Genomic DNA, 12207 nt, shown 5'->3' on the forward strand with positions numbered 1-12207 from the left:
ATCTACGTTCCTACCCTCACCTATGGTCACGAGCTGTGGGTCGTGACCAAAAGAACAAGAGCCCGGATACAAGCGGCCGAAATGAGTTTCCTCCGCAGGGTGTCCGGGCTCTCCCTTAGAGATAGGGTGAGAAGCTCGGTCATCTGGGAGGGGCTTGGTGTCGAGCCGCTACTCCTCCGCGTTGAGAGGAGGCAGTTGAGGTGGCTCGGGCATCTGGTTCGGATGCCTCCTGGACGCCTCCCTGGAGAGGTGTTCCGAGCATGTCCCACCGGCAGGAGGCCCCGGGACCCAGGACACGCTGGAGACACTATGTCACTCGGCTGGCCTGGGAACGCCTTGGAATCCCGCCGGAGGAGCTGGCTGAAGTAGCTGGGGAGAGGGAAGTCTGGGCTTCCCTGCTAAAGCTGCTGCCCCCGCGACCCCACCCCGGACTAAGCGGAACATAATGGATGGATGGATGGATACTTTATACAGATCAATTGTTCCGTCTGCAAAACAAACTGTCATAGGGGAGCAGCTAGGTGTATTGTGGCAATGACGCATGGAATTAAATCTTTGCATTTCAAAGAGTTATTTCTTTGTGACAGCACCATTATGACATTATGACATATTGCTTTTGACATCAGAAAGCTTCATTTCTCTGAAAGGCACTTTTATGCTTGGAGTCTGTCCTCTTCAAATGTAATTCAAGCTTAATTTCACTACAATGTTAGAGAAATAGTTACGGAATTGTACAAAATAGCTTCTGTATGGAGCAGTCATGAGTAGCATGGAGGATTTGGAACAGCATGATGACAAATTGGAGTTCTCTGAAAAAGGTACAAAATATGAAGGTCCACCTTCTGTCAATAACTTTCTGCATACAAAATGTTTCTCTAACATTCGTTTTAATGAAAAGCTAGCTGGGGTCGGCTTGACTTAACCCTATATTGCTAAATGTATCACATTTGATACACTGCGTATTACACCGCGCTTATTACACATATTCATTTTGACTTCTTTTTTTACAAATTTGAAAAGTTTTCAGTAGGACCATTTTTTTCAAATTTTTGGATTCTCTGAAAATTGCTTCACGTTGCAGCTAATTAAGGGTTACTGCTTCAGTTAATCAAAGCGACATGATAGAGTAGCTTGACAAATTAGTGTTTAATTATTTTTTAATAAACATCTTTTGAATGTTAGAGCCCTTTTTAGGCAAGCTAAACTCTCCAAATCACCTTTCAAGAGCGAATATGTGGTTGGTTTATATCTCAATATTTGTCATATTTTGATTTTGTCTTTTCGGGGAGGGGTGTTTTTTTTGGTTGTTGTTTTTTTTTAATTTTTTTTAAATATTCTAATATTATTATTTAAACAACATAAAGGGGAAGAAAGTAAAGTTTAGAAATCTGAGGAGTAAAATGGAAAAAAAACATGTTGATAAATCTGCTAAAGGTCAGGAACAATATTTGTTACATGTAGGGGAGAAAAGGGTTGGTCGTCACGCTTGCTATAACTTGACCACCAGAGAGCGGTATTTCAAACCTCATGATAGAAGTGATCGGAATTGTGCCAATGAATCCCAATTTTGCTAAAAAAAAAAAAAAAGGAAAACTCTAAAAATCTTTTTCCAACAGCTCTCAGTCGTGGGCATTGTATAAATAGAATGAAAAAAATAATTTAAAGCAGTAAAACAAAGTGTGTATGCAGTGAGCACACCAATTTCAGACAGTTACAGTGGTATAAAAAAAGTATCTAAACTAGGGCTGCCAAAATTATCGCGTTAACGGGCATTAATTAATTTTTAAAGTTAATCACATTAAAATATTTGACGCAATTAACGCAGATGCCCCGCTCAGACAGATTTAAATGATGGTACAGTGAAATGCTCACTTGTTAATTGTGTTTTATGGAGTTTTGCCGCCCTCTGCTGGCACTTGGGTGCGACTGATCATATAGGCTTCAGCACCCATGAGCATTGTGTAAGTAATTATTGACATCAACAATGGCGGGCTACTAGTTTATTTTTGGATAGAAAATTTTACAAATTTTATTAAAACGAAAACATTAAGAGGGGTTTTAATATAAAATTTCTATAACTTGTACTAACATTTTTCTTTTTAAGAACTACAAGTCTTTCTATCCATGGATCGCTTTAACAGAATGTTAATAATGTTAATGCCATCTTGTTGATTTATTGTAATAATAAACAAATACAGTCCTTATGTACCGTATGTTGAATGTATATATCCATCTTGTGTCTTATCTTTCCATTCCAACAATAATTTACAGAAAAATTGTATATTTTATAGATGGTTTGAATTGCGAATAATTGCGATTAATTACGATTAATTAATTTTTAAGCTGTAATTAAAAATTTTAATCGTTTGACAGCCCTAATCTAAACCTTTTGGAACTTCTCACATTTCTGCATAAAATCACCATCAAATGTGATCTGATCTTTGTCAAAATCACACAGATTAAAAAAACAGTGTCTGCTGTAACTAAAACTACCCAAGCATTTACAGGTTTTCATATTTTAATGAGGATAGCAAGGAAACAGTGACAGAATGGGGAAAAAGTAGTAAGTGAACCATCACATTTAATATTTTGTGGCTCCCCTTTGGCAGCAATAACTTAAACCAGACGCTTCCTGTAGCTGCGGATAAGGCTGGCACATCGATCAGGACTAACCTTGGCCCATTCTTCTTTACAAAACTGCTGTAGTTAAGTCAGATTCCTGGGATCTCTGGCATGAATCGCTGTCTTTAGGTCATGCCACAGCATGTCAATGGGGTTCAAGTCTGGACTTTGACTTGGCCACTCCAGAATGTGCATTTTTTTAATCTGAAACCATTTTGAAGTTGATTTACTTCTGTTTTGGATCATCGTCTTGTTGCAGCATCCATCCTCTCTTTAGCTTCAACTGTCTGACAGATAGCCTTGGGTTTTCCTGTAAAATATCCTGATAAACTTTTGAATTCATTCTTCTATTAATGATTGCAAGTTGTCCAGGCCCTGAGGTAGCAAAACAGCCCAAATCATGATGCTACCTCGACCATGCTTCACAGTGGGGATGAGGTGTTTATGTTGGTGAGCTGTTCCATTTTTCCTCCATACATGACATTGTGTGTTACTCCCAAAAAATTCAACTTTGGTTTCATCAGTCACAAAATATTTTGCCAACACTTCTGTGGAGTTCAACGTGCCTTTTTGCGAACATTAAACGAGCAACAATGTTTTTTTTTTTTTAGACAGCAGGGGCTTCCTCCACGGAGTCCTCCCATGAACACCATTCTTAGCCATAGTTTTACATAAAGTTGATTTGTGCACAGAAATATTCGACTGTGCCAGTGATTGTTAGTCTTTAGCAGACACTCTGAGCATTCTGTGCTGAATTCTTGGCGTCATTTTTGGTGGACAGCCTCTCCTTGGGAGAGAAGAAACAATGCCAAACTCCCTCCATTTGTAGACAACTTCTCTGACTGTCGATAGATGAACATTCAGACTTTTAGAGATGGTTTTGTATCCTTTCTCAGTTTTATACAAATCCAACAATCCTTCGCAGGTTTTTAGACAGCTCTTTTGACCGAGCCATGATGCACATCAGACAATGTTACTCATCAAGACAATTCTTACCAGGTGTGTGTTTTATAGTGGGCAGGGCAGCTATAAACCACTCAGCAGTGATTGGGCGCACACCTGACTCAATATGATTGGTAAAAATTGGTTTCAATTGCTGTTTAAGTCTTCTTAGGCAGAGCCCCCCCCCCCCCCCCCCACTGTCATTGTTTGCATGCTATCATTAAAATATGAAAACCTATAAATGTTTGGGTGGTTTTAGTTAAACCAGACACTGTTTTTACATCTGTGTGATTTTGACAAAGATTAGATCACATTTGATGGTGATTTTATGCAGAAATGTGAGAAATTCCAACAGGTTCAGATACTTTTTCATACCACTGTCATAGCGAGGAGACGAGGTGTTGATTCAATTCAATTCTGGAATTCATTTTCCCTCTTACGGTGGCTATTTGGGTGTATTTTGAGAACTTTTTTTTCCCCAAATGTATTTTATCAGGAGTAAAATTATTGTTTCTCTAAAGATTTTGATAAACCCAGCTGTTTAAAAATTGGTGATGCATGTGATATCTATGGTCACGCATGGCACTTGTTTAGATTTTAAATCAGGATACAACGATGCCTTCTAAAGACAAATGCTTCAAAAGAAAAAGACAACTGTATGGATTTAGCCACTAAATCTGAAATAATCAAATGGATCATGTGTGACTGTATGGATTTAGCCACTAAATCTGAAATAATCAAATGGATCATGTGTGAAAGCAGCCTGAAATAATAATAACAAAATAAATAACTTTGATAGTATACAAGCAAGTGAAGTCATGTCAACGCCATTTTTCAATAAATTATATATCCTCAGGCTAATTATCAACAGCTTAATCTCCCCTCGTGCATAACATTTGTCATTATTAATAATCAGTTGTATTATATCTAGTATTTATCCCACTGTCACCAGAGATCAACGAGTATGCGGAGGAGATAGGCGTTGACCCAGAAAAAGAACCACACCTTATGAGGCTTGCCAGGGCATTGGTTGTTGAATTGCCTACAGGATGGTTGGTGCGGTAAGTCACTGGGGTCCAAAAGACTTCCATTTAAGCAAGCAATCATGTGCTACAGGCTGAAAGCTGTAACCTGAAGAGCGTGCATGCCCTCTACTGGCTAAATCCTAACCTGTAGGCAAAAATAAGTCTGGAGTTAGTGAGACCCGAGACAATAAATCAAGCTCCGATCATCAGTGCGTATATATTCCTAGAATATATACGCATAATTATGGGGGACGGGAAACTGATAAGCATATGCTTCCTCCCGTCTGCCTTTGTCTTCTTCTTCGGTTCCTTCGGGCAAATCATATCACATTTTGTAATTGTCAATGATTGTCATTGATACCGATGATGATGACAATAAAATTTCATTAATTCATTCAATATACCCACCAAATTTCAATGTGATCCATCCACAAATAGCGGAGGAATAGATTAAAAATGATAGTGTACACAATACGACTACCAACAACAACATGAATGGCGATACCAGGCTTTAAAAAACATATATATAGAACTGCAGCAGACTGTATGCAGAAAAGAAACAAGATATTGCATTGAACTTAGCATATACCGAAAAGAAACCAGATATTAAATACTAAGTAAATACCCTTGAAAACACATGGTAATTTCTGTGCTTTTAGTGACACAAACCTGCCTGTATTCCCAAAGATTTTGTGAATCCTTTCAGAGATCCTAATGGAACCCTAAAAAAAATATTGAAGTGGAGCAATTGCAGTACATTCTCAGAGAACTCTGAGCAAACAATGGACAGATACTCCCATTTTAATGAGGAGTTTTACCCCCTTGCTAGGTTTGGAGTCATCATTTCAAATCAGTCATTGGTTAATGCTAAAATCTACATTTTAAATTTGTTTTAGTCAAAAAGAAAGAAAAAGAAGTTATCGCAGAATTCCTTTTCTGATCTTTGACCTTTCTTTCCCAAAATGTAACAACATCTTTTCATATTACCAAAATATCTTGCAGGTTTGATTACAATTTGTTTTTCAGTTACATCGAACACAGATACAGATATGTTACTAGAGTGGGATCCCTTTTCCGGCCCTGGTGACCTTTAACCCTTTCACTAATCACATCACCTACCTGGCAAATTCGTTGTCAGTTTACCATAAAATTCCTTCTCTGTCTTGTGTGATCTTTGACTTTATTATCCTCATACTTAATCACCTCTTCCGTTTCATATTATACAGTGCCTTGCAAAAGTATTCGGCCCCCTTGAATCTTGCAACCTTTCGCCACATTTCAGGCTTCAAACATAAAGATATGAAATTTAATTTTTTTGTCAAGAATCAACAACAAGTGGGACACAATCGTGAAGTGGAACAACATTTATTGGATAATTTAAACTTTTTTAACAAATAAAAAACTGAAAAGTGGGGCGTGCAATATTATTCGGTCCCCTTGCGTTAATACTTTTTAGCGCCACCTTTTGCTCCAATTACAGCTGCAAGTCGCTCGGGGTATGTTTTGCACATCGAGAGACTGACATTCTTGCCCATTCTTCCTTGCAAAACAGCTCGAGCTCAGTGAGGTTGGATGGAGAGTGTTTGTAAACAGCAGTCTTCAGCTCTTTCCACAGATTCTCGATTGGATTCAGGTCTGGACTTTGACTTGGCCATTCTAACACCTGGATACGTTTATTTTTGAACCATTCCATTGTAGATTTGGCTTATGTTTTGGATCATTGTCCTGTTGGAAGATAAATCTCCGTCCCAGTCTCAGGTCTTGTGCAGATACCAACAGGTTTTCTTCCAGAATGTTCCTGTATTTGGCTGCATCCATCTTCCCGTCAATTTTAACCATCTTCCCTGTCCCTGCTGAAGAAAAGCAGGCCCAAACCATGATGCTGCCACCACCATGTTTGACAGTGGGGATGGTGTGTTCAGGGTGATGAGCTGTGTTGCTTTTACGCCAAACATATCATTTTGCATTGTGGCCAAAAAGTTCACTTTTGGTTTCATCTGACCAGAGCACCTTCTTCCACATGTTTGGTGTGTCTCCCAGGTGGCTTGTGGCAAACTTTAAACGAGACTTTTTATGGATATCTTTGAGAAATGGCTTTCTTCTTGCCACTCTTCCATAAAGGCCAGATTTGTGCAGTGTACGACTGATTGTTGTCCTATGGACAGACTCTCCCACCTCAGCTGTAGATCTCTGCAGTTCATCCAGAGTGATCATGGGCCTCTTGGGTGCATCTCTGATCAGTTTTCTCCTTGTTTGAGAAGAAAGTTTGGAAGGACGGCCGGGTCTTGGTAGATTTGCAGTGGTCTGATGCTCCTTCCATTTCAATATGATAGCTTGCACAGTGCTCCTTGAGATGTTTAAAGCTTGGGAAATCTTTTTGTATCCAAATCTGGCTTAAAACTTCTCCACAACAGTATCTCGGACCTGCCTGGTGTGTTCCTTGGTTTTCATAATGCTCTCTGCACTTTAAACAGAACCCCGAGACTATCACAGAGCAGGTGCATTTATACGGAGACTTGATTACACAACGGTGGATTTTATTTATCATCATCGGTCATTTAGGACAACATTGGATCATTCAGAGATCCTCACTGAACTTCTGGAGTGAGTTTGCTGCACTGAAAGTAAAGGGGCCGAATAATATTGCACGCCCCACTTTTCAGTTTTTTATTTGTTAAAAAAGTTTAAATTATCCAATAAATGTTGTTCCACTTCACGATTGTGTCCCACTTGTTGTTGATTCTTGACAAAAAAAATTAAATTTCATATCTTTATGTCTGAAGCCTGAAATGTGGCGAAAGGTTGCAAGATTCAAGGGGGCCAAATACTTTTGCAAGGCACTGTATATATATATATTGCGCAGTTGATATGAATCCCTTTATGGCTTCTTCAGTTACCTTGAACACAAACATACCTCTACGTATGAATTTTATTCGCTCTAGGACCAGGGTTGTGAGTCGAAATGGATGTCGAGCGGGATTTTCCCATAAGAATACATTATAATTCAATTAATTCGTTCCATTGCCCAAAAACCTATGCTAAATCCTTCATGAATATTGCAGGTAAAACTTAAAATAGCAATTACACATAGCAAAACAAAATAATTATAAATACAAATAGGAATAATTGTAATAATAAATAATGTAACAAATCAGATTCTAATGTGGCGGTTGCATTTTGCATGCTTTTGAACGCACCGTGTGTCTGACAAAAGGGTGACAGAGGAGCCAAAGAGTGGGAAGTTTTTACTTTTTCTTTTCTTGTAATGTTGATGTTGGCATCGGCTACAGCGGACAGCTGTGTTGCACAATTTCTGAAATAAATGATTAATATCTGACAAAGCTGGTGACTTCCTTGCCGATGTTACAATAATAATATTTGTCACCTTCACTTATAAAGACTTACGAACGGAGGTCGGAGGAGGGCCGTCGAAATAGTACACATATTGACCAGCCAGTTCACTGATGCGCAAACCACGCTCATATTTTTCTATCATTTCCTTCTTAATTTCAATAGTAAGCGTCACTTCTTTTTCCCCTCCGTTCACCACCTGCAATTCTTGGGTCCTGTGTTGATTTCTCTCACCAGAAAATCTGCCGAGCGTCCATCTTGTCGGACAACAATGAAATTGTGGCATTGTTATAATTCGTCGTATTTCAAGCATGTCGTTATATGTCAAGACAAATGAAGAGTCAAATTTTATGTCTGATGTCGAAAGGATCTAAAATCAAGGTGTTGATATGTCATGGTACTACTGTACTTGTACTCCATCTATTAGAGTGAAATAAGCTTCAGCACTAAATTTAATGAAGGTCCAGGAAATTAAGACCATCCTCGTCATAGGATTTAATTATTGCCGATTTTATACCGAAATGTGAACGCTGGGCATTAAGCCTCTTCTCAATGGGAAATGAAATATATTGTCTCCAGTGTATTCAACTGAATATAGGTTTGAAAGAATTTGAAAGTCTTTATATTGTTTTTTTTTTTTTTAACATTTTACGCAACGTCCCTAATTGTTTGGTATTTGGTTTGGTAAAATCACAGTAACAAAAAAAAAAAAAAAGAACTCTTAACAGTGTTAAACTATTATTACACAATAGAATTCTTGAATGTGCACAAGATGTATTTTTGTATGTTGATGTAAAATACATGGTATAAAAATGTTAAGTGCTGTGTAAGAAATTAATCCAGTAGCTTTCAGGCTAATGCAGGGGTCGGGAACCTTTTTGGCTGAGAGAGCCATATATTTTTTTAAATGTAATTCCGTGTGAGCCACACATTATGTTTAACTAAAAATACAAGTCATGTGTGCATTTTATGTCATTTCAACACTTTTATAGTACAATATGTCTTGAAGATGAGTATTTCTTACCATTGATGCAACTTCTGGTGCTGCATGGTTTTGCTGATGGCTTTGTAGTCTGGTTGATACGTAGTCAGGTTAAGCTTCATGCAGGTGTTGAGAAACTTATGATGCGTCTCTTTTCGTGTTGACGAAGAAGCGCCACGAATACTTTTTAGAATAGTTTTTCCCCACCATGCATGGAGCACCATCAGTGCACACCGAAACAAGTTTATCCATCAGTAGATTTTTTTTTTTTTTTGCGAACTCAGTGAAGGTCTTGAATAAATCCTCCCCTCTGGTTGTCCCTTTCATAGTCAAAACCTTGCAATCACACTGAACTGGGATAAATTGCTTACGTTTTTTGACTCATCCAAAGCGAGAGAAAAAAGCGGTGTTGCATTTTTGTCCTGCTGAAAAATACGATACTCCTCGTCTGGTTTTCTTTTTGCCATCTTCTCAACGGGGTTTCTAAAATTTGATGACAACGCGGAAAACGAAACTGAACACGAGGGAAGTTTACTTCCTCATCTCACGCAAATGTGCGCATCGGCCGCTATTTTCAACAGCAAAATACAGCACCCCCACTTGAACATTGGCTCTGCCTCATCCGTGTTGCCTATGTGATTGAAAGATTGATAGATAGACAGACCCAACAACATGTATGTTCGCTACTTTCCCACTATAATTACTGCGAACAGGCTTTCTAGTCGCCAGTGACAGTCGCTGTTTCACACAATGCGCAAAGGAGTATAACAAAACTTTTTTTTTTTTTTTTGGAATAATGAAAGATTTGTCTGCGAGCCAGATGCAGTCTTCAAAAGAGCCAGATCTGCCTTGCGAGCCATAGGTTTCCGACCCCATGTGATAAAATTTGATGAAATTTGGATTATTTGACTAAAATCAGGGAAACAAAACATTATGTTTTGTATTGAAGCCGAGCAAACTTCACCAGATGTTAATATATAGACTTGACTGTTTGATTTAAACCTTTTGTTACTTGCAGCAAAGATGAGAGGGGAAAAACTTACTATTACAACTGCCAATTAGACACATCCACTTCAGAACATCCCAACAAAGTGCACCACTCTCAGTTGGTGATTCAAGAACGTGAGCGCATCCAGCAAGCACCAGTTGATGTGAAGAAGTACAAGAAGAAGTTGAAAGAGAAACAGGAGGAAGAAAAAAGGATAAAAGAAACACAAGAAGTGAGTTCTTATTGCTTAAAGTATTATGTCCACAAGGGATGGGTAAGACTGGATTTCCTTGATTCACCTTACGAAAGGTAATTTATTGAATGATTACAATACATTGTAAAATATTTGTATGCCCTGCACTATCAAATATAAGTTTGTTTTTTTTTTTTTAATGCAAACTTGCTGTCTTAATGTAATTTATGTTACTTAAATTAACGAGATGCAATTTACGTGATTATTTCAAGTTTTAGGAACTTAATTAACCTTAAAAATTGGATTTGTTTTTTTTTTCAAATTGAGTTTTTAGTAGTCAAATTAATTTAAATGAATTAGATTACAATAATTTATTTTGATATTGCGGTATTGAATATAACCTGATTGGATTAGATTATAGTAATGTACAGTGCCCTCCATAATTATTGGCACCCCTGGTTAAGATGTGTTTTTTAGCTTCTAATAATTTTTTTAAAAATTCAAATAATATGGGACATTAATGGAAAAAAAGAGAAAAATCCAACCTTCAATACAAGTGCATTCATTCAGTGGGGAAAAAATCCCACATAAAGAAAAAAAATATTTGACATCAAATAATGTGTGTCACAATTATTAGCACCCCTGGTGTTAATACTTTGTACAACCCCCTTTTGCCAACAAAACAAGGTCTGGGGACTGAGATGGCCATGGGAGGAGCTTAATTTTGTGTCTGGTGAACCATTTCTGTGTAGATTTGGCCATATGCATAGGGTCATTGTCTTGCTGAAAGACCCAGTGACGACCCATCTTCAGCTTTCGGGCAGAGGGCAACAGATTTTGATTTAAAATGTCCTGGTATTTCAAAGCATTCATGATGCCATGCACCCTAACAAGGTTCCCAGGGCCTTTGGAAGCGAAACAGCCCGACGGCATCACTGACCCACCCCCATACTTCACAGTGGGTATGAGGTGCTTTTCAGCATGCACATCTTTAGTGGCACCCCAGACCCACTTAGAGTGTTTGGTTCCAAAAAGCTCAATCTTGGTCTCATCTGACCAAAGCACACGGTCCCAGTTGAAGCCTGGGAACGTGTGCTTTGGTCAGATGAGACCAAGATTGAGCTTTTTGGCAATTGTGACACACATTATTTGATGTCAAATAATTATTTCTTTATGTGGGATTTTTTTCCCCACTGAATAATTGTTCTCCCCGTGCCTGCGTGGGTTTCCTCCGGGAACTCCGGTTTCCTCGACACATCCCAAAAACATGCATGGTAGGCTGATTGAACACTCTAAATCAGGGGTCTCAGACTCGCGGCCCGGGGGCCAAGTGCGGCCCGCAGTACAATATTTTGTGGCCCGCACCTTAATATGAAAGTATAATATTAGTGTGGCCCGCGGAGAAAGTGGACCTCCGAGGGGCCAATCAGCCAGCTCCCGCGCGCCGTACCTTGTCGGGGCTAGGATAAGCTACACCAGCTTCGTGCACTTGACGCTTGCAACAACAGCACGGCGTGTGATGAACAGCCAGACAGCAGTCGCCTTTGCGCTTGCCATCTATCGTACTTTCTACCACAAATGTCATGATCGAGCGCAAAAAGAACGGCGACTGTTAGCGGGCTGTTTATCGTCTATGCTGCTGTTACAGATAGAAGCGTGTGACGGATCACCTGTAGCTGCCATGACATTCAGCTACCGGAGCTCAGTGAGCTCCCGACCGGCGCCTCTCGCTCTGGCTCGAGAGCGCGGCAGAGCGCGCTCCCAGTGAAGGCGCGCTCCGTCACAAAGCGGAAATTACGTTTTTGTGTTAAGACGTTCTCTGTGCGCAATTAGCTAGCTAAATACTTGTTTGAAACGTGAAACAAGAGCGCCACTGAGCGGAATCAATTAGATTTTGTCATACCCCAGTCATGTCTTTATCAAAGCCTGCAGTGAAGAGAAAGGTTGGTGACGAGCACAGACAATTTCAAGAAAAGTGGGAGATGCAGTATTTCTTTGTTGAGCACAGGGGCATCCCCACATGTCTTATTTGCACAGAGAAAGTTGCAGTGCACAAAGAATACAAAGTTAAACGCCATTATTCAACTAAACATGCTGAGGAATG

The 12207-nt window shown here is 39.2% G+C and overlaps 1 protein-coding gene across 3 annotated transcripts in view; it reads left to right on the forward strand.

Moving 5' to 3' along the window:
* The first annotated feature begins 618 nt into the window (after positions 1-618).
* The window catches only part of LOC130917205 (trichohyalin-like), a 52268-nt gene continuing 40679 nt past the window's right edge, over positions 619-12207 (forward strand). For 2 of the 3 annotated variants that reach the window (XM_057838360.1, XM_057838357.1), the window contains exons 1-3: positions 619-818; positions 4517-4625; positions 9941-10142. In XM_057838360.1, the coding sequence (XP_057694343.1) occupies positions 761-818; positions 4517-4625; positions 9941-10142 (369 nt within the window). In that variant the 5' untranslated portion in view covers positions 619-760. The remainder of the gene's footprint in view (positions 819-4516; positions 4626-9940; positions 10143-12207) is intronic. The other variant, XM_057838359.1, reaches the window with a different exon arrangement.

This window comes from Corythoichthys intestinalis, chromosome 6, assembly GCF_030265065.1.
Source record: "Corythoichthys intestinalis isolate RoL2023-P3 chromosome 6, ASM3026506v1, whole genome shotgun sequence".
Lineage (NCBI taxonomy): Eukaryota > Metazoa > Chordata > Actinopteri > Syngnathiformes > Syngnathidae > Corythoichthys > Corythoichthys intestinalis.